The sequence below is a fragment of the Pleuronectes platessa genome, chromosome 11 (genome assembly GCF_947347685.1).
Source record: "Pleuronectes platessa chromosome 11, fPlePla1.1, whole genome shotgun sequence".
Classification (NCBI taxonomy): Eukaryota; Metazoa; Chordata; class Actinopteri; order Pleuronectiformes; family Pleuronectidae; genus Pleuronectes; species Pleuronectes platessa.
Genome location: NC_070636.1, coordinates 7,992,298 through 8,015,862, shown reverse-complemented (window position 1 = coordinate 8,015,862; position 23,565 = coordinate 7,992,298). Strand labels below are relative to the sequence as shown.

Sequence of the window (23,565 nt, the reverse complement as noted above, 5' to 3'; positions counted from 1 at the left end):
TCCGGCGCATTATTAACCAGCCAGTCGGCGGCCATCGTCATAAAACTTCTCAACACTTCTTCGTTACTTTTTCCAGTGTAAACACAAAAGCACTGACTCGTGTTTAATAGATGAGATTGCAGCTGTACAAAATCGTAGTTTACAGGATCTACAAAACAAAGCGTAAACGACAGTGATCACTTTTTTAATCTAACTTTACAGCGCTGAACCAGAAAACATTATCATCAATCGTCATGACACGTCCCTTTTGATAAATAAAATAATTATAAAACTATATGAAAACATACAAACAATCCCTTAGTTGATTAAAGTGCATATTTCTCTTAAAGAACTGTGGCTTAATGTCGGGCACAGAGGACAGTCATGCTGTGAGTGGTCAGGATCTGATGGATGGTCAGTATTCTTGGGGTGATGTCTGTACAACTCTTCAGAAGACGGATGGATTTAGTCATGCACTTGTGCTCGGGGGCGTCTTGTATGACAACAAATAAATATCCCATGCTTTAAACAGCATCGCTTGCCCACAGCACCCATAGAAAAATAGAACCAATAAACAATAAAACAGGTACACAGTAAAACCTGGGTGAAATCAGCATCTCTGGTTAGACATAACAAAATTCTGGCCTTACAATTGTGTTGATGTGATGAGTTCAGTATTCTGTACCGTTTCTGTGACTTGACCCGATACCATCTATTTACAAACACCGGGCTTCTTTGTACAGTCTATCTTTAAAATTTGTTGTTAGCTGTGCAAACTGGGCCAAAAGTTTGATAACATTTCTGAAAAGTCAGTTGAACTTTGTAAAGCAATGACTGCACAATGGAATTAAAAATAGACAGAGATGCAAGCTGCACAGGCTTCTGATTCCAGAGCAGATATACACAATGAAAGTCTGTGTGTTACCAACATCTTTTTGAACACATCCTGGTTAAATGCTGTAATTTTAGACACAATAAATTCTTCAAATTTTACTTCTCATAACATCTGATTTGTAAAAGAGCACAATTTGAATCACTGCGATCACCTTGTGGTCAAATTGTTTCTCAGGAGTGTTCAGAATTATTGTTAAATCGCAGCAACACAAACACTGTCATTATGTTTTCCTACGACACTATAAAAACGGTAGAATTATGTAGCGTTATCAATAGCAATTGTAAATAACTTGATCCTGTAGGTCCTCTTCTGACACACAGAATCCATAGATTTACCCTGTAGGCATATAGGAAGTGATAAAGTACATCATGGATGTCACAAGCTCATTGTGTCTTTCAATGGCAGACGGTCACATGACTCTAAACTTGTCCAGATGGTTTCACTACTGGAGTATTTTCATGGCACGTCTTTCGTATTCCCATCTTCATCTGCGTCCAATCAGATGGTCAATCCTGGGGTGAGATTCGATCAAGGGTGAGGATGTGATGAGTTGTCTAAGGAAGGCGGGGCGATGATTCGTATTCACATGGCGCAGTTATGTAATCTAAAGTGAGACAGCGAGAACAAAAATATTAGTTTACTTGCAATTTGCTTCGGAAAAATCAAAAACACCATTCCCAACCAATCACCCACAGTGTTCACCTTATGTACGTGAGGAGGCATCTCATCCTCTGATGTCTCCTCCGGCACTGGCCCGTGGTGTCGTGGTGCTGCCTGACCGTCGTCTGCCCACCCTCCCATGGGGACACGGGCTGACCTCACTACCTTCCCCCCTGCACCAAAAGAGTCTGGAGAGCAGAAAGTTTGGTTGTTCAGCAACACTGATCTGTACAGCACCGGCACTGCAGTGATCTCAGTTGGTTTGCAAATACTTAAATAGCATTAACCCACTTAGTTCTTATATTAAGCCAGTGTAACAATAACTGAGGTAGATGTAAAAAACTCTTTAACATCTAAAAACGTTTTGTGCATCATAAAACTTGATTTTGTATCCCAGTATTTCTTCTCCTAAACTGATCTTTCATCTCTTTTATCCATTGTTTTCATTCATAAAAAATAACATTGCTAATAGAAGTGCAAGGCCTTTGTGACGGTATCAAAAGAGTTAATGTGATCTGTAATGTTAATCTACTATTAGAAAGAGACAAGAGAAAGGTAACATTATATTAGATAACATATACAAATAATGGCAGGAAAAACCCTAAAGGAACATTTAATAAGAGTTCAACTGGAGAGACAAACAGTAATAGATACCAGTGGTTGGTCTGCCAGGTCTCTGATGGCTGCTTCCCTCTGATGCTGCCGCCTCCTGGCCCATGAAGGTACTGCTGGTGGCTGAAGCTGAAGTGGGAATGGTACTGGGACTGGGAACTGTGGTGGGGTAAGTATGTGAGCGGGGTAAATTTCTGGAACGAGGGGTGGGTTGGCTCCTCACTTCATCTGGAATGCTGTCACTGCTTTCATCGCTCTCCTGCCGGTGCCAGGTGTGACGAGACATCTCTCCCAGGGACTGCTGTTTGTGAAGCTACAAGGACAAATCACAAAGATACTGTCGGACATCTAATGCATAGGACCCAAGATGGAGAGGATCTCTATGAACATATCTCATGTGGGCACATAGGTACTTACCTCATGCATGTAAAGTGCATGGATGCTCATCTCAGTGGAGGCATACTCTGATAGGCCCAAACTGGTTAGCTGACCCTCCCATGCACTGCTGCCTGAGCTCACAGTTCTGGCATCAGTCCTACAGGAGGAGAGGGACCCAATTAAGAAGACAATTATGAAATAAAGATAACAGGGAAGACAGCAGCTAAGTGATTATGTTATGAGTTGAGGCATATTTTCGAAGTAGTAGTTTCTTACCCCGAGCCTGCCATTGCCTTGCTCATGGCTGACGTGTTGCAGCCGGCAGTTTGGTGAGCGGCACTCAAACTTCCTCTGAGGTGCAGACTGCTGCTGATTGGGGAAAGAGAGCGCAAAGCAGATGCTCCATCGCCTACACCAGCTGCGTGATTGGCCAAAAAGCTATCTCGGCCAAAATGAACAGAGCCCAGCGTGGAGGGGCCTTCTAAGAGGTTTGCAACGAGGCTCCTCGGCTATAAGAGAGAGAGAGATATAGCAAGACGTTGAGACAGAGATGCACTTCCTCCTGAGATGTAAACCATTCAATGAATTAAGGCTTGTTTACTTTAAGAAATTCTGTTAGGTAATTTTCTATGTCAATGAGGTAAATTACATTAAAATTTGAGAAAACAATTTTTGTGTTCTTGGCAAAATTAGTTTCCATTACAATTGGCAATAAAATTGTATTGTTAAAACTTCTATGCCAATAATTTGAGAGATGCAGAGAAAGGGTGGGAGAGAACAGAGTGAATCTAATTTGACCTCTGAAGATGTCAGGAAACTTAACTTCGGATCACTGTGACACTGAACATGACTGTTAGCTTGTCTCCATACCTCAGACTCGGACAGCGAGAGCGGATGAGTGTCTCCAGGAATCCCGGTGGCCTCTCTGTGAACTCTTTCTTTCAACTGGCTGATGAAGTGTGTTGTTTCTTGAGGAGGCTGCCACTGAGGGTTGGTAATGGCAAAGTGCATCAGAGATAACTCTGTTTTTCCATCCTCCGCCTGTTGGTAGATAGACGCCTCTGTCTTTCCTGCTGACATCCACTAAAGAGGGAGTAAAGTTTTAAGACATACTCATTATTTAACTTTTGAATGAATGAATGTAATGCATGCCAATCAGTTTATACCCAAGTACATTATGTGTGTCTACAACTGTGTCTACTTGTGTGTGTGACTGAACATGATGTGTTGGTCCCTCACCGCAGGGTGTCCATGCTGCCTGATGTCCATCTGGGCAAAGGAGCAGGTGTCACCCACCCCGATCACCTCCACCGTAAAGTTCCTGAAGAAATCTATGATCTCCAGAGACTTTCTCCTCAGACAGAAGATCAGGATGATGGGAGTCACCACTGGACTGAGCAACTCCTCTAGAATAAAGACCTGGACGCAAAACAAATGGACATTGAAGAAAAAGTCAGGTCCGGGGATTGAGCAGAGTTTTACAAAAAAAATAATTATATTATATATTCATTTTGACTGAGATGTTGAGGAAATATTGTTATTTAAAGATTTAGAGTTTTAAGGTGCCATCAGATATGAACATTCGGGATTGTAGAGTAAATCCACTTTCCTAGTACCAACAAGGTATTTCACACTGAAACTCTAAATTTCCTCAGTGGATATACAGACAGCAGAAATCAGTGCTTTTTAATGTTCTGGTTTATGACACTATATGAATGCAAATAATAATGTGAAAGTAAAGTTTGATATTAGAAAATGAATCTGTGTGTACCTACAATAATCTCAAGAATATTACAATTCCATTGAAAGTTAAATAGGAATTCATGCTCTGAGAGGATCTGTCAATATTTTGCAAGTGTTGACATTTTCAAGTGAATTGAAATGTGGCTATTCTGAGTCTCGGTCTCTTTCCCTAATCAGTATTTGTACTCACTGCTTTGTACTGGAAGAGCTGGGAGAACTGGTCGCGGGTCTCATATCGATGTGCGTTGCCCTGCCAGTGGTCGGGCATGTAGTGGATATGAGCCAAAATAACCCGCAGCAGCTGCTCAGGACAAAACACCATGTGCTTATCAGGAATAAATGACCTAAAGAAAGAGAGATGGTGGAGAATTAGAACTTATATCTTACAATGTAAGTTGAAGTATATTGGATGACAGCTGGCTTTCACTGCCCTCACTGAACACTCCATAGAAGGCAAATAAACAGATTCCTTGGTTGAAACTCAAAAGTCTAAGCAAAAGACTTTTCTACCTTTTAAAATGTATTAGATAAATATAGAATTAAAAGATAAATCATACATCTACAATCTAAAGAGTTCTGTGAGTCTTGAATGGTTTTAAGTAAGAAACATAACTGCACCATCTGTTAGTAGAACTCCCCGATATTTAAGAAGTTAATTCAGAGCTAACACAGATATTAAGTAGTCAGAAGCTTCTTAGGGGAGGAAACCCTCTTATTCCCATTTTCAGTAAACTGCCCAAGAGCATTAAAGAGATTATAAATCTGGGTAGCTTTCAAAGTGCAAGAAAGGAATGGTTAAAGGATAACATACGCACATTTTCTAGTTGGAGATTTGTCCCTTATCCATGTGGTATATGTTTATCTAATGTTTGCTACTTGATATTTGTTTAACAGTGATGATAGTAATACTTCAAAAGGGAGGAGTGATCAACTAGTTAAGTGTCAGTTGTGTATTAAGTTTTACTGATTAGCTGATGTAGGCTGTGCTACTATAATCTTTTCTCCCTCCTTTCCTTAAATCAACTGTGTGCATTTAAATAGATGAGACGAGCAGACAGATTAATAGGATGACACTCATCCTGACCTGCAGACTGTGATACACACTCCCAGGAGAGTGATCGACGACAGAACATGTTCTACTGCGAGAACATCCTCGTCATAGATGGTCAGGGCGATGAGAACCGCCAGGAGAGACCCAGCAAAGAACGCTATATTTTTGGCTACCACCGTCAGCAGTGGTGAGAGGAAACAGTTCATGTACTTGGACGCAGCCTGGAGGGAATGGAAAGAGGAAGAGGAAGAGGAAAAGGAGTAAACAAAATGAATAATTAACACTATGAGCATGGATGAGAAGTACCAGTGTGTCATGGGACTTTCTGTGCATTTATTAAAAAGATGAGCTAGTCCACCAACCTTGTAACCTTTGCTGAGGCGTGACATGAGCTCGTGGTCCAGCTCATTGAAGTGACGCAGGTAACAGCGACCGTAGAGAGACCAGCATCTCGCTCCCAGAGAACCAGGCTCTCGCTTGATCACCTAGATAGAGAGACATGCAGCAAACTATCGTCTAGGGCTTTATATAAAATATGATTGTCTCTAGAGTAAGTATCTTGATCTGTAGCCTTTACCTCAGTGTAACTAAAGAAGGCGTAGAGAATCTGCCACACCAGAATGACTGGACACAGTAGCAGATTGGCGATGCCGATCCATAGGATGCGAGACGCCAGCCTGTCAGCCAGCTCCAGCCTGTTGCCTCCTCTCTTATATTCTGGTTTTAGGCTCCACTCATTCTCAAACAGAGAGCCTACATAGAAACAAAAAAGAAAGTAAATATTTGAATACATGCATGTAAAAGAGACAAAAATCAAAAGTAGATGCATATCGAACAAATATAATGAATCACAGTGACCATACACACACCTGGCCCCCAGAAGAAGATGAGCTCAAAATTGTACTTGAGCCCCCGAGTGTAGAAAACGCTGTCCCCAAGCACAGGAAGTCGAAAACGAACAGGAAGGAGTGACTTGTTCACCATGGCAACCTGGAGAAGAGCAGGAAGACAGCTTTGGTTTGAGGTCACAGTGTTTTCTCATAAATAGAGACAGATGTGTTAGTTTTGAAGAGTGTTATTAAGATAGCATCACAAAGAAACACACCATGTAGTTTTTAAAGCGGAGGATGCGGTGGTAGATGTCGAGCTCGGACAGTTCCTTCTTGTGGATGCAGATCTGGTGTTCTTTCTGGATCTCCACTATCCTGGCCTGAACCTCCTGCCATGTTGCGTAAGGAAGCTCTGACTGAGAAGAAAATGATTCGGTGAAGGCTACATGATACAAAATATTATCATCTGAGACTATAACAAATCTGGCTGGATCCATTTAATTTGAACAGAACAACTCCGATGACAGTATTTGTCTGACTCACCATGGTCATCTTGAGGGCATTGATGTAGAAGGATCGGATCTCCCAGTAACAGCAGACATTGTAGATGAACTTGACGAGCCGATGTAGCCAGAACACCCCAGAGATTATCAGCAAAAAGATCACAAACACATTGTCTCGGATGCTAGAGGAGAAAACAAGAACTTCTATCAGTAAATGTAAATGGGCAGAACGTATTCAACAGCATTTTGGTCTGTCAACTTCACTGCTAATACATTTTTGCTTATCAGTGATGACAGAGGGGATGTATAAACTGATATATGGGTGAATGTGTGTGAATGTGAATAATCACCGAGCACTGCAGACGTTTACTGGAAGAAAGGCATCTGGCAAGGTAACTTTAGATGAATCCGTGTGATTTACGAACTTGTTGGCAAAGAGGATGTCATAATCTACACAGTTAGCTAGAAATACGGTGAAGCCGACCACAAACAGCAATTGACTGCATGGAAAAAGAAAGAAGAAGGAGGAGGAGGGAGAGAGGAAGGACAGGAAGAATTAGGAAACATGAAAACATGGCTATAAGGCACATTACAATCCATAGATGTAATTTACTATTCTGAAAAACGAAATTAAAGAAAGACAGGATACGTACACCAGCTCAAAAATCTCTCCCAGCAGCATACAGGTGAATCCATTCTTCTGATGCAGATTATAGACGTACAGCGGGTCAAGGAAAGGAAACAACAATTTACAGAACAAAACTAATATTTGCCAAAACAATGTTCAAGGATATTCTCTGAAAAAACAGGTCCAGATTTTCTATGTGGTGCCACTGGGCTGCAAAAGAAGAGAAGAATGTGATTCTCTATGCGATAAATTCATTATCAACTTTTATTCTGAGTGTGTGTTTGTGTGTGTGTTGTCCTACATTTGCCTCCTTCAGGCACATGCATCAGCAGGTTCTCTTCTCCAGGGGGAGAGTCGCTGTAGGAAGCCTCCAGCCGCTGGTACTCTGTGTCAAAGTGTGCCATAGTGACAGCAGCTTCAATTTCACCAAGTAGCCGAACCCACTGCTACAGCCTGGACAAGAGGGGAAAGCAGGGGAAGATGAGGGCAAGGCAAGAGTGTTCGAGATTTGAAGACACATCATAAATAAAAAAGATAGGAAGCAATATATAAAGAAATTGAGAGCACTTGACCATTGATCTTTGAGAGGCAACACTGCTAATAACACTACTAGTTGTTTCCCCATTATTTAATATTCATTTCTCAAGGAGAACAAAAAAAGGAAAGTTCAGTTTCACCTGATCCTTCTGAGGAGAGATCAGCGACAGCGCAAAAACCCTTTCCCTGGTTTCTTGCTTACTAAGAAGGTTCAAAAGTAGACCTGCTTAAAGTGCATTTTCTTTATTCAATATTAGAGCCTGCTCATGCTGCACAGGCTTCAAAGGGGTATTATAATGCAATCTGTCATATTGGGAGTACAGATATGTATACTTGTGTGTAATTTTGTGTAGATTGGCTGGACCTTTACATAGGTATGCTCTCGCCATTCTTGTTACTCTCCGCAGTTTTATGTGGTCATATGGTCTGTACTACTTTTGATGTACATTTATGTAACTATGTGTGTATAAGCTAAATGTCAAATCCACTATTTCAAATGTTGTGCGCTTGTAGGTTGCTCTAGTACGGACACGTGCGTGTGTGCAACATTCATCTGAGTGGGTAGGGGTGTGTGATATATTTATGTGATGGCTCTGTGGTCATAATCTGTAACTATCTTTTAAGATAAGCACAACTCCCCTCCTATCCACTGTGAACCTTATGACTACTATGTTGTACTGTGGACTATGTTTTGAGTACTCATTTTGTTGCTTGTTGCATATTTTTGTGTACCTTTTATGTTCTATTTACTTAAATGTTTACCCCCGGGATCAGAGAGAAACAGCATTTCCATCCCATCTATGTCTGGTACATATGGCAGAATTGACAAACAGCTTACTTAGACTTTGCTATAACACCTGGATATTGCATCTGCTCTTGTCAGTCATATAGAAACTCAGTGATGAGTTAAAACGAAACCATAGTAGCATACTACAGAATACAACTCAACAAATACAAATAAGGGCACCTGGGTGTAAAGTGCAAAGAGAAACTGTCAAGATGGCTCCATAATATCTGAACACGCAAATGTTGTCTTATTGAGAAGTAATAACACTATGATGTTGTGTAAGAGGAAAGGGGCGGTTCCCGTGGCATGGGGACATTACACTGCCCCTCCACATGAGATTCAGCTCACGTTATACACAGGTTCGCCTCTCAAAGGAAATACATGATATAGCTTATGTCGGCTGAAGACATTTTATTACCTCCATTGCAGAACAGCCCGTCCCGCCGCGCTCTTGTGTTTCCTCAACATGCCCAGCTGTAGAGAAGGAGGAAGACACAGACATGTCGGTTAAAGCGAACACAGTCGATTTCCCCTCGGCAGGAACAACACAAGGCTAGGTCCACGCGTAGGGGGGGGGGGGGGGGGGAATGGCTGGTGAGTGGAACCAGTAACAAGCAGTGAGCCGCGGGTTCAGGTGTTGTTGTGGAGCTTTGACAGCAGAGGCCCTTCTTCCTCGCACGAGATAAAAACATGTCCCCTCCCGAAACCACCACCGCCGTCCCGCCTCATGCGGGGGACCTCTCCCCGCGAGTCTCACCTGCTCCTCGGCCGTGTCACATTCAGATCCCCCCCTCCGGGTGCGATGGTTCCTCAGCTGTTGTCCGTGTTGTTTAAAAACAGTCTCCGGTTGTTTCTCAGTTTCGGTTTCCAAACAACAGCGAGGTGTCTTCCGCGGCTGAGTGTCACTGTCTGCCGTCCAATCAGGGGACGGGGTTCTCCAACCGCGAGCTCGGCAGCCAATTGTGTTCGAGGAGGGGCGGGCTCTCCGGTTGTCAAAACACGCTCTGTAATGTTCCTCCATGACGGCTCCTCACCTCCGACTCTGTTTCTGTTGAACTGGTCTTTACTGCCATCGTCTGGTCGTTTCTAGAAGCACGACCACTACTACTACAGCTATTCTTATTATTAATATAATAATTATTGTTGTTGTTGTTGTCGTATTGGTTGTTGTTGAGTACAATATTATGTTCAATATTTCTTTATATAGTAGTAGTAGTAATAAGTGAGTAATAATAATAAAGAATGATTATATATGATTCTTCTTCTTTCTGCTCCTTTTCATTCAAGATTTGAGATGTTGTGTTTGCATTTAAATAGGTTTGTTTGTTCGATGAATGAAATAAACTTATATATAACAATAACAATAATGAAAATAATACTATATGATCACATTAATGATATGTAATCCCTGATATATCACCTATTACTCAGTGGTGTAGCAGTGAGGAGAATATTCAAAATGAGTAGGCTCCCCCTCAACATGTGAATATAAGAAACAAGGCTTTGCAAATGTAAACTGGAGTTTTGATTTATGAATGGTATTAAAGTTATATTTAATGTGTTTGAGTTAGTTTAGTAAATAATATGGCCTAAATAAAAAGAAAATGACATAAGGCAACACCTCCCTAAAGAGACATTTTGAATATACAGCATGAACGAATGCAGATGAATTATACTTCATGCAGGTATCGAGGGTGACCCTTTATTTCTGTTTTACAAATTGTTTCCTCAAGAAGTTTTTCAAAAAAAAAGTTGATTTCTTATTAATTACAGCATAAAGTGAGACTGGTTCATTCATAACAATGTGAACTATAAATGAACATTTACTTGGGCTTAATGTATCAGAATCAGAATCAGAATCAGAATTCTTTTTATTGCCATGTATATTTGCACATACAGGAAATTCTCTCCTTGCAAATCAGCAAGTAAATAAACAAATTATGAGGGAATGATTGAACACTCATGTCAGACTCTTATGTTCCTTTTTGCACATAAGGTTGTATGAATTAGATTTTGAAGAGCGTTCAGTAGTTGACTCCACAGTATAAACATGATGCTCTGCAAATCCAAGTTCATCTTCTGTCGCTCTCTGCTTGGATGAATATTCATATATGATTGTTAAGCCTCTGGAATGACAGCTGGGCTTTTGTTCACTGTGTCAATGCAGCAATTACACTGTTAACACATCACTGTGTGTGGGCTACAGTGGATAGAAAAAGTCTACACACCCCTGTTAAAATGCAAGGGTTTTGTGATGTAAACAAATGAGACAAAGATAAATCCTGTCTGAACCTTTTCCACCTTTAATGGGACCTATAACGTGAACAATTCAGTTGAAAAAACAAACTGAAATCTTTTAGGGGGGAAACTAAAAATAAAAAAATAAAATAATGTGGTTGCATAAGTGTGCACACCCTCTTATAACTGGGGATGTGGCTGTATTCAAAATTAACCAATCACATTCAATCTCATGTTAAATAGTATTGAGTACACACCTGCCATCATTTACAGTGACTCTGATTAATCCCAAATAAAGTTCAGCTGTTCTAGTAGGATTTTCCTGACATTCTCTTGCAATCTTGCAGCAAGAACCATGATCCGCAGAGAGCTTCCAAAGCATCAGAGGGATCTCATTGTTGAAAGGTATCGGTCAGGAGAAGGGTACAAAATAATTTCAAAGCGTTAGACATACCACGGAACCAAGTGAAGACAGCCATCATCAAGTGGAGAAAATATGGCACAACGGTGACATTGCCAAGTACTGGACATCCCTCCAAAATTTATGAAAAGACAACAAGAAAACTGGTCAGGGAGGAGTCCAAGAGGCCAACGGCAACATTACAGTTTTTCTCAGTTGTTAACACACAAAAAGCGAAAATTCGGCACAATTTGCACAACCTTCACTTCATGTACCAATCGCTCGACCCAATTTGGCACTACTTCACACTCTCTTATCTGCATTAAACTCTGACTTTCATTCTTTACACTCTGATGTGAATTACACATCACCTTGTTGTCAAAACACTACACACAATGTTCAGTTGTTGCACACACTTCTCGAGTAAAATCTCAAAGCATCAACCTACAACACACAAATACTCAAATCTCTAAACATTAAGTTCTGTTGAGCAATTTCACCGCATTTACACAGCTGAACAGGAGAAATTGTAGATATGGTTCGTGAGAACAACTCTATCACAGTCAGACAAATAAAAACTAGGATCCTGGCTGACCATGCTACATTTAGAAACGTCCAGACCGTCAGCCTCTCTACATTGGACTGTATTCTTCATAGGGATGCCATGTGGATGAAACAAGTGTTCAGGGTCCCATTCGAACGGAACACAGACATGAAGGAGTTACAGCGAGAGTTTGTGCTTGTAAGTATCATACATTCAGCACTGACACATGCATGTATTGTACCTGTAATCCAATATTGTTCCTTTTCTACAGTGTCTCACTGTAGCCCACTGTGTTGACCTCTCTGTGTCCATACTGTAACTTGCATTATCATGCTGTCTGTGTCAGCGGATCCACGAGCATGACACAGCTCATGTGTTGTACCAGTACATCTTTATTGATGAGGTGGGATTCAACCTGGTGAGGAGGAGTCGACGGGGCAGAAACCTCATTGGTCAGCGGGCCATTGTTGAGGTCCCCGGTCAGCGTGGTGGGAACATCACAATGTGTGCTGCAAAGAATCACCATGGGGTCTTGCACCGTCATGCCCAGCTAGGGGCCTATAACGCTGCCCGTCTCCTCGTCTTCCTGGATGGCCTGCATGACCTGCTGGTACCACCTGACCAGAAAGATGACCCACAGCGGATCATCTGGGACAATGTGAGCTTCCATCGGGCTGCTCAAGTGCGTGAGTGGTTCCAGGACCACCCACATTTTTCCGTTCTATACCGTCCACCTTATTCTCCTTTCCTGAATCCCATTGAGGAATTATTTTCAGCTTGGAGGTGGAAGGTATATGAACGGAACCCACAGGACCGGGTCCCACTGCTCCAGGCCATGGAGGAGGCTTGTGGCGACGTGAGAGTCGAAGCCTGTCAGCATTTTGTGTGTGAGGTTTTTAGTTTTCTGTGTGAAGTTTTGAGAAAGCTGTTATTGTTTTGAAAAACGTGTGTTAACAATTGTGAAAAACTGTAGTTTTTGTGAGGGGGAGGGGGGGGGGGGGGGGGGGGGGGTGAGCAGGCCGGTTTACAGTTCTGTACTGTTCTCTGTGTGTACCGAAATAAACCTTTTTATGCTGCATATTTGTGTGCTGTTTTATGTTTGACTATGAAAAAAGTAGGCCTAAACTGAGACATTTTACAAAAGGAGAAATGGCTCATTCATTCATATGGTGTGTTCCATTTTGATGATTGTGTTTTCAATTTTTCACTTCAGTGTGCTGTAAATGCTTGGTAGTGTGCAAGCAAATGCTTAGTTGTGTGTTCCCAATGAATGGTATGTGTGTGTCATTTGAAAATATGGCTGTGTGTACCAAATGAAAACACGAGTTCCATTTTGTGAACAGGTAAGAGATTTGATGGCAAAGAGTCATCTTGCAAAGGGAGTGTCAGGTTTAGCATTTTGTGTGTGAGGTTTTCAGTCATCTGTGTGCAGTTTTGAGAAAGCCGTTATTGTTTTGAAAAACGTGTGTTAACAATTGTGAAAAACTGTAACACAGTGTTGGAGTGAAACAAATCAGTGTGATTCATTTAGTTTGCTACTATTCATACGAACACAGCAGAGCATAGACAAACAATGTTTCTTAACTTTTTTACATTTGGTCAAATCTATATATTAATTATGACAACAATACAATAATAATACTATCATCTCATCTGAGGGCCCACCCATCACACTGACCACGCCCATCTGACACGCACACACACTCACGCACACACACACATGCACACACACACACACGTACACACGTACACACACACACATACACACACACGCACACACACAAACACACACACAAGTCATTATCATTTATATATTTACTTTATATATACACATTTATTTCAATTTATTCATGGTTGAGGTCAATATCAGATCAGAAAACATGTTCATGGCACTGAAGTCAATTTAAAATGACATGTAGCATGTTAGAGTTATAAATAACTTGTCCATGTGTAAAACAATAGTTCAATAAAAAAAAAAAAAAAAAATCACAATAATTATTTTGGGGGGCTGAAGCACATTTTAGGGGGGCTAACGACGCCCCTGGTGCAAGCAAATGCTTAGTTGTATGTACTCAATGAATGGTATGTCTGTGTCATTTGAAAATATGGCTGTGTGTACCAAATGAAAACACGAGTTCCATTTTGTGAACAGGTAAGAGATTTGATAGCAAAGAGTCATCTTGCAAAGGGAGTGTCAGGTTTAGCATTTTGTGTGTGAGGTTTTCAGTTTTGTGTGTGCAGTTTTGAGAAAGCCGTTATTGTTTTGAAAAACGTGTGTTAACAATTGTGAAAAACTGTAAAGGAGCTGCAGGAATTTCTGGCAAGGACTGGCTGTGTACTACATGTGACAACAATCTTCCGTATTCTTCATGTGTTTGTGCTATGAGGCAGGGTGGCAAGACAGAAGCCTTTCTTACCAAGAAAAACATCCAAGCCCGGCTAAACTTTTTAAAATCATACATGAAGTTTCCAAAAGCATGTGGGAAAAAGAGTTATGGTCAGAATTTTTGGGCCATAATTCCAAAAGCAAAAACAACACTGCACATCAGCCAAAGAACACCATACCCACAGTGAGCATGGTGGTGGCAGCATCATGCTTTGGGGCTGTTTTACTTCAGCTGGAACCGGGGCCTTAGTCAAGGTGGAGGAAATTATAAACAGTTAAAAAATAACAGTCAGTTTTCGCACAAAACCTTCAGGCTTCCGTTCGAAAGATGAAGATGAAGAGGAATTTCACCTTCATCAGCACGACAACGACCCAAAGCATACATCCAAATCAACAAAAACATGGCTTCACCAGAAGAAGGTTAATGTTTTGGAATGGTCCAGCCAGACCCCAGACATGTATCCAATTGAAAATCTGTGGGGTGATCTGCAGAGGGCTGTGCACAGGAGATGCCGTCACAATATGAAAGATTTGGAGCCCTTTTGCAAAGAAAAGTAGGCAAATATTGACAAGTATAGATGTGCCACGCTAATATATTCCTAGCCCAAAAGACTGAGTGCTGTAATAAAATCAAAAGGTGCTTCAACAAAGTATTAGGTTTAGGGTGTGCACACTTCTGCAACCAGGTTATTGTAAGTTTTCTATTTTTTATTTTTCCCCCTAAAAGATTTCAATTTGTTTTTCAACTGAATTGTTCACGTTAAAGGTCACATTAAAGGTGGAAAAAGTTTGGACAAGATTTATCTTTGTCTCATTTGTTTACATCACACAAACCTTGCATTTTAACAGGGGTGTGTAGACTTTTTATATCCACTGTATATGTGTGTTAATGTGCATGTGTTTGTGTGCATGTGTGTGTGTATGTGTGTGTATTTTTGTGTATTTGACTTAATGATGAGGATTTCATTAACCAGTCTCTCCAACGAGAAGCAAATTATTGGGATTTAATTATTACTTTCACTCCCAGACATGGTTATGGAGCAACACAACGGTAACACAAACACATAGACACACTCACGAATAAACAAACACTGTCATTACTGTTTATTCTCTGGCAATTCTACAGGTTCTTCATTCATATTATACATTGTAACCTCCCTCTTACACATATGGAATAAAGAACAAATTATTTAACCATGCATGTCTGACAGTGTGTGTATTTGTTTGTGTGTGTTTTACATTTAAAAAGGGCAGGGGTGTCTTGAGTGTGTGTGTGTGTGTGGGGGGGGGGGTCTGTGTAATCCAGTTATTATAGTGATCTGCGTAATTTAATCTGTTCTGATTAGGATTAGGCTTCATTCAACTTAATCCAGGAGAAAGAGTCTGTCACAACCCAACGCATTGCTCCACACAGGAACCGAGATGTTGTAACAACACACTGTGTGATTCAAAGCTGCTGACTGTAAGTCAGAGTCTCTCTGTGCCTCTATACTAAATTGATGCGGCATGTTTGAACTGAATACCTAAATTTGTATATGTACAGGATAAAAAAGTAAGATGCAGATGTTGCAGATGGTTAAAAGAAATTCCCAATTTTTCTTTCCTGCCTGACTCAGATTAAAATGTTTAACCTTTTTGCTGATCCCATCGGATGTAATACAGATCAAAGGAATTTTAAATAGATTATCTCAGCATTTACTTACTGATTAAGTTCCTAACGGCTACAAGTAGCATTGACATAACATTTTAAATATAATTTTATTCCGCTTCTAAAACGTTTATTGATTTACTTATTGTTGAGTTTATTTAAGATTTAATCACATTTATTAAATGCAAAATCTCAGCTTTTGAATAACTTATGGTATTGTATAATTCTGGCCAATGTGTGTCTGTGTGTGTTTATGTCTCTAAGCATGTGTGCTCTGCTGCAGGCTATAGCCGGATGATTAAATTACCCCACTGTCTGTCGGGAATTAGAGGGCTGCATTGACAGCTAATTTGTTCCAAAGACGTGCTGTCATGCTGCCATCCAGCCCATGGGTGGTGCATGGGGTTAGCAGGGTGGGGAAGTGGGGCGTGTCATGTGGGGGTGCTCTGGGTGGGGGTAGGGAAAAGGGAAGCAGGATGAAGTCATATCTCTATAGAGCAATCTAATTAGATCAAATCCTTCACCGTGCATGCACCCATGTAAACCCCACACATGAAATCTACACACACACACACACACACACACACACACACACACACACACACACACACACACACACAAGCACACACACACACACACACACACACACACACACACACACACACACACACACACAATCGCCAAACACACAGATAAAAACATCAAACAAACTACAGAATTGTTTCTGAAAACATGTAGTACACCATAGAACTGTTAGTAAAATAGTCGTTGATGAAACGGCTTTGGTCTTGAACATTCTAGGAAATTCCACACCTCCAGACTGCAGCACCTAACCAACATCATCTCCTACTGATCATCTTGTGGCTTAGCATTGTGAGCAGGATGTATGCAACCAGCTACAAACAGCTGAACAAGAAGATTGCTCCTGATTCAAACTGATCACCATGACTTACAACAGAAGAACCACTGGAGAGGTCGAAGCTCAGGTTCAACGATATGTCAATTATCTGGAATATCTGTCAGGCAAGGTGAGAACCCGCGGTCAGCAACAACGAGAGTGGAGACTCCAGCTTTGCCAAGCGCTGGATGAGGCCAACGAAAAGTTGGCCAAACTGTCACCCCCAGAAGAAAGAAACCCCTATAGCGACAAGGACGAAGAAACATGGCAGCCCAAGGACAAACCTGCTGGTGAAACTGTACAAAACCATCAGCGAGAGTCCCTACCTGATCCTTTGGAGGAAGAAGCAAAAGGACGCTGCGCCCTAACAACTGATTCACACACACAAACGCACAGGCCCACACAGAGTGTGCAACACGTGATATCAATAACCCATCCGTGTTTGATTAAAGTGGAGATATATGACTATCATAGGTTCGATTTTTTTTGTGTGTATGTGGGTGAGCGTGAGTGTGTGTTACATTACGTAAAAGATACAACCTGAACAAAGAGATCTATGATCTCTGCTTTCATCTTCTAACGATGAAGGGGAGGTAGAGGGGCGAGGGACCTAAATCTCCCTGTTGGTCTCGTATGACTCAGAGAAAGATATAATAAGACTCATGACATTTAACGTAAAAAAAAAAAAAGAGTGCAATCGAGAAAACGCATATATCTTTGTAGTGAAGGTGGAGAGGGGGGAGGTCAAACATTCATTCATAAGTTGCTGACATGGCACATTTTGCCTGATGGGTTTTTTAAAGTAGTGCTTGGATGTATCAATATCAGACTTATACTCCATGGTGTGCTGTTAGTAATTACAACCTGAACACGTACAGTCCATTTGTTCCATTTAAAAAGAGGCCTGGTCAGTAAGTTCTCTCCTACACGACCTTCTTCAGTCCCTCTTTATTCTCCTAAATGTGACTTCATTTTGAATCCCCAAACTGTGTGTGTTGCATGAGTCATACAGATCAGGTGACATCATGCATGTATCTCTCTGAGAGTGTGTGTTCGCTGTGCACCAGACATGAATCCATGAACCAGTGTGCTGCTCAGCATCATGGTCCTCAGGGAGTGAACTCAGACACCAGACAACATGGATCGTACCCCACATGCACCACTGTAGCTCTTCTTTGTTAAAATTGACATTTTCACCTGAACTCTTTACCTTCCTTGTAACATTTCTGCGACAAATATATATTTCTGTGTGATATTTATGATTTTATTTACATATCTGCAGTTCAGAATGTATCTTTGCACCGTCTTTGTCTCGCTCCCTTTGTCTTTTTGTCCTTCCTCTGTCCACATTTAACTCTGTCTCTCTTCTTTTTATAATGCACTAATATTATGCAGCTTCAACATCCATCCATGCAAACGCCCTTCAGACCGGCTCAGCAGACAGAGAGAGGTTATTGGTCAAAATCAGCAAAGTGGTAACAATCAATACAGATGAAAGACGGGGGGGGGGGGTTGTGAAGATGCATAGAGACCAGCTGGAGGAACAGCGAGTCGACATTCAATGGAAACACCCAATATTAGCTTCAGCGGGTTACTTTAAAGGAATAGTTGAATATTTTGGGAAATGAGGGTTGATACCACTCTCGCATCTGTAGGCTGACCCTAGCTGTTTCTTCCTCTTTCCAGTCTTTAAGCTAAGCTAAGCTAACCAACTGCTGGCTGTAGCTTCACATTCACCTCACAGATGCAAGAGTAGTGCAGATCCTCTTATCAACCAGTGGCCAAGAAAGTGACTTAAAATATGAACTATTCTATCATAGAAAAGTTTTCCTTCACCTTAGAATATCTGCATTAATGCTGCATCACCTTGTGACTGGACCATGGAACTTTTACATCTGACTATGTGAGTGACTGATGGTGAAATCCTTCTGCTGTGGACAGTATTTGCCCGCAGAAGTTTCATATGACGTGTAATTCAGCATTCATTAGATTAGAGACACTAAGTAACCTCATCTGCTCAGTATTGGATTTACTGTGTGTGAGTGAGTCATTGTAAGTCGCATAAAACATAATTTAGTGAAGAAAATCTGCTTTTAATAAAGCCTCTGCAGTTATTGTAATAACAGTTACTTCTTGTCATCTCAAAAGAGTGCATGACAAATAAATCTAATATGAAAATTAAATGCTAGTATGAATACAGAACATACTGTATGTGGGATCACATGTGATGAAAGGATGTGATTCTCCAACTGACAATGACGACCGCACTATTATTTATAGATTTATAGATTTATATTATATATTTTTGTTATTATTGTTAAACATATATATTACTAATGATATTAATTGCATTATTATTATTATTATTATTATTAGTAATATCATTCTCAGTGATTTGGTGGTCATTTTTAAGCCTGCACAGTATAAATAAAATTTATATCAGACCAAAACTTTCCATATCATTCTTTATAGATAATTCTGACACATTTTAAAGTAGTTTTATTTATCAATAATAATGACAAATAAAATAAAATAAAATAAAATTAATCCTGCGCAGTCCGCTTCTGCGCAGGGTGTGCTCAAAGAATTCAGAGGTGATTTATTTATATGATTGCTTTACAACATTATAACATTCATAGATTTCACGCTAAAACCAGCAGCAAATTGGCCTAACAATGCATCTTTGTTACTCTGTGACCATTTAGAAAAAAAGAGCGCTTGTTCAGAGCCGAATTTGACCCTCAGGCCTTGTTTTGGATTGTCCCATTTCACCAGTAAACCAGTACAAAGGAAGGTTGATGATCGATGGGGGCATTTCACACAGCGTTTTCTCTGCGCCTCTTTGATTCAGCGTGTCCTCTCAGACGACCTTAAACAGATGTGTCTGCAGTGAGACAGTCAGGTCACAGGAGAGGAGCGACCTGAAGAGAAAGAGGGGTAATAAATTTAGAGAGATTTATGGATGCTGCGCTCGTAAAGCTGATTGGCTGTGACCCTGTGAGTGATGCCTATTAGCACATGCAACATATGACATGTGCACACATATACACACACCCACACACACACCAATTTAGATGAAATGATATGCTTGTGATTAACTGCATGTTAGACTTGTTAGTCAGCGTGCTCCAACATTAACGAAGACTCAGCATCACGGATGGGTGAGCTCGAGTCTGAGCTCTTCAGTAATCTGTCTGCGTTTTCACCCACAGGACCAGAGGACCTATTGATGACCTGTCCACATCACACACTCGTCTCTGATTTACACACACACACACACACACACACACACACACACACCCGCACCCACTCACAGTGTATGCAGAGTAACAGAAATAGGAGAGGGAGACATGAAGGAGAAGCACTGTGATCAGATGAGTAAGCAGTTCCTACTCCTGACCTGCAGGGGACAACATCCGCCCCTCTCTCGACCGCTGAGGGTCACTCAGTCCTGGTGTTACCCTGCTAATGACAATTTAATGGCCCAGCCTTTGAATGTCTGTGCATTTCAATGTATGTGTGTGGGGCTTTCCCTGAATCTGTGTGTCCCTGTACACATGTGCATGTTAGATGAGATGCCCCTTTGGGTCGATGGCTTTTAGCCATGTAATTACGAGCAGCAGCCTCATCCCCACCCCCAACCCTCCTACCCATCCTCGCCTCTGCACTCCCAGGACATTTCTGTGCAAATCTGTGGCTGTTGCATTTGGTCTATTGACTTTCATGCAGACCCAGATTAAAAATTATGTCCAGGCCGTTTGCTTTATGCACCCTGGAGTACTGGTCAGGAGGGGGTTAGAGCAGACAGTATGAGCCACAGCAGGACGTCTAGCACAAAGTTATATTTTGAAAAATCAATAAAGCATTTCTTTTTGTTAGCATACCTTAACACCTGGGCTTTGACAAAGATAATTATGTAGATTTTTTACTAAAATGATCGGTCAACAGATGCAAATATGTTCAGTTTATGATGATGTTAAACTGAGAAAAGCAGCAAATCCCCGTATTTAAAAAGGTGCAAACCAACAATTGCCTGGAAAATCACCTAAATGATGATAAATCATTAATAGAGGATTGATTTTCAGTTGATCGACTAATTACCAGATCAAATAACTTACAGTAAATGCACGGCCTATTGAAAATCTTCCACAATCAGCACATCCACCTCAACATTTTGTCCTTCAGAGCAGGACTTCATTAAAATTTAAACTTCTCGGAAAAACAACAGAGATCCCATGAGTCCATTATGATTTGTAAGCAGCGCTGCAGACAGATAATCAAACAGAGAGAGCTGTAACCTGCGTTAGGCCTCTGTCAACAAACAGGATGAGGAACCTGACCACATCACAACAAAATAACACTGTCAGTTATTCAATATCCTGTGTAATTAAAGACTCAAAGACTTGCAATCCTTTTTTTAAATCGTCTTTTGAGGCTTGGTCATAAACAGATTTACAGATCAAAGAACTAATATAATGTAATTCTGTAATAATATCAGATTTTTAACGTGATTCTTCATTTTTATCTTTCTGGTTGTAATGAGGTGCCACTTTAATAGAGAGTTGTTGCCACATGATCATATGAAATGGATTCAGAGGTGGGATTGGATATTGGGTAATTGAACAAGGGCTTTTCTATCAGGACTATTATTCTTGTGGCCACTTCACTGTAAGAACAGAGAATCTCTCCTTCGGGTTACAGTGAACATGAGTGTGTTCAGTCCTGCTGAGGTCTCAGGTTCATCCTGCAAGTTCTCTCTTCCCTTAGGGTCCGTTCATATTAAAGATTATAAAGATCAGAGTCTCATTTCCTGAGTGTTTGTTTATGTGCACGTGTGTGCGCCCGTCACCCCTGCTGATACACACACTTTCAACAAAAAGTGGGGCCCCTGTTGTTGGGTCTAGCCTTTGGACTGTCTCCGTGATGAAGATGGAGGGCAACGCTAAGTAATACGTCCACACATGCATCCAGGAGGCCCCCCTCTATACCTCCAGGGCTCCAGAGGGAGCAGCCTGAGCTTCACAATACTTTACCCCAGAGAGGCCTCAGCCTGCTGGGCTGCTGATAGCTGCACCTGGCCCCTGATGCCTGGTTTTCTGAAGGGGAGAATAGAACCTCACACGGTCCGCATCACATAAACCAGCTGTCTATATATCCTATTCATACAAGCATGTGTCACTGGGGACGCTGTGTTATCCTCTAGGATTTGGGGGTGTTTTTTACCCCCTGTCGTTCTGCTCTGGTCCCATTTATATGTGAGTGTGTTGTGAGATATCATTTTTCACCCCACACAGGCTCTGACTAACCCTGTAACCAAGCCTCCTCCTCCTAATGCATCGAGTGGGAGGCTTTTTGGGAAAGATCATAAAGAAATATTAACTCTCCCCCTCGCTCTGTCTCTTTGTGGTCTGGTTTTGGAGAAACATGAGAGTGAATGGTGCTGACAGCTCTTGCCTCATGGCTAATTTAGACATCCTGCCAATGAGTGCTTGGGGATTTCTTCCTCAACGTTGTTATGTATTCATATCAACTCTAAAATTCATCTTTCAACAATAATCTCTACACATCCAAAGTAGGTGTGAAAAAGCAGCAGCATTTTTTGGAATTTTAAACTATAGTGGCTTTATTATGGGTTAATGAATCTGTCATTATTGTTTCAGATCACTTTCAAGCAAAGAATGAGAAAACCCTTTGGGTCATTAGTAAAGTCAATTCATTAATAAAGCTAAAACAATCTGTTCTTCAGTTCAGCACCAAATCTGTCATATTGTTTAGACGTCTAAAACTATTGAAGATACATTATTATCTACTGAAGTTAGATACAGGTCTGCAGCCCGATTGTTACTATACCATACATATGAGGTTTTTATTTGGATCTGCACCAAACTACAAACACTTGTATATACCAGACCCTTGAATAGGCAAATTCCTTGTAAATCAGTGAAATGTCAAAAAGCTCCAAACAATCCACCCCCACTCCAGCCAACCTACCAACCAACCAAACAACAAACCCACCCACACTCAAACCTGCCAACCTACCAAACAACCCACCCACAGACCAACCAACCAAACAACCAACCCACACACCATCCTATAAACCACTGTCTTTGGGTGTTTTATTATGTACAGTATACAGGAATGAAAGACAGGAAGCTCAGCCCGCCCCAGTTAAAGCTGCTGTTTTTCCTGAAATTGTCAAGAGGAGAGGGATACTGGTTTTAACTCTTTATTTCCTGTTGTATAAATCCTCGTTTAATCTTCTTTTGGACAGAAAACACAACAGTTTATTGAAACTGAGGCTGGAGCTGCTGTCTGGATCATTTCAGGATCAACACCTGTAATTGGGCCAAGTGGGACAGATGCTCTTTCATCTCTTCAGTTTCCCCCCAAAAACAAACCAGGCTCCCTGATCCATCTTGTGACTGGAAATAAAAATAAGATTCCAGATGTGCACATCAGCCCTCAACCTGCAGTCAAGCTTCAGAATGCACCACCTTGTATGTCTGCTGGTGTGTGTACACATGAGCTGGATGTGTGTGTGTGTGTGTGTGTGTGTGTGTATTTGAAGGAGGCTGAGTCTGCACCGCCCCGTTGGTGCGTGAGTTGGAGAGCGTCGAGCTCACTCTGCCCCCGGACTGGTCCTCTCTCTCAACCCCACACACCACACACCACACTCACATCCACAAACACACACACACACGCACACACACATGCACACACACTTGCACGTTGAAAGGAGGCAGGACCTGGGCCGCTTCAATTAGACACTCCTGCAGCGGCTCCCCGGCGTGGACGTTTTTCAATACTTCATCATAGCCTCCTTGGATTCTCCTCATGTGGCGTCTCCT

General features: G+C 41.3%; 2 protein-coding genes across 2 annotated transcripts in view; one reads left to right on the top strand and one right to left on the bottom strand.

Annotated features, from left to right (window-relative positions):
* Positions 1-168: 168 nt before the first annotated feature.
* On the bottom strand, positions 169-9,510 carry atg9a (ATG9 autophagy related 9 homolog A (S. cerevisiae)). The gene is made up of 20 exons (XM_053434626.1): positions 9,361-9,510; positions 9,022-9,077; positions 7,581-7,732; positions 7,446-7,489; positions 7,305-7,369; positions 7,002-7,151; positions 6,692-6,833; positions 6,424-6,564; positions 6,188-6,308; positions 5,896-6,071; positions 5,681-5,803; positions 5,352-5,539; positions 4,458-4,611; positions 3,764-3,943; positions 3,395-3,607; positions 2,801-3,033; positions 2,564-2,681; positions 2,189-2,459; positions 1,577-1,722; positions 169-1,478 (listed from the first exon to the last, which is right to left on the bottom strand). Exons 3-20 carry the CDS (start codon positions 7,681-7,683, stop codon positions 1,470-1,472), a joined length of 2,577 nt encoding a protein of 858 aa, XP_053290601.1. The 5' UTR covers positions 7,684-7,732; positions 9,022-9,077; positions 9,361-9,510; the 3' UTR covers positions 169-1,469.
* A 7,253-nt stretch (positions 9,511-16,763) lies between these two features.
* The window catches only part of myo10l1 (myosin X, like 1), a 48,179-nt gene continuing 41,377 nt past the window's right edge, over positions 16,764-23,565 (top strand). Inside the window, exon 1 of the mRNA XM_053434815.1 lies at positions 16,764-17,015. Coding sequence (XP_053290790.1) covers positions 16,764-17,015 — 252 coding nt within the window. The remainder of the gene's footprint in view (positions 17,016-23,565) is intronic.

Excerpts from the sequence above, each read along its gene's own strand:
- atg9a (XM_053434626.1), bottom strand. The coding sequence starts at position 7,683 with ATGGCACACTTTGACACAGAGTACCAGCGGCTGGAGGCTTCCTACAGC. Across the intron at positions 6,072-6,187 it reads CATCTTCTTCTGGGGGCCAG|GCTCTCTGTTTGAGAATGAG; the intron begins GTGTGTGTATGG and ends GTTTCTATGTAG. Across the intron at positions 2,682-2,800 it reads AAGGCAATGGCAGGCTCGGG|GACTGATGCCAGAACTGTGA; the intron begins GTAAGAAACTAC and ends CTCCTCCTGTAG.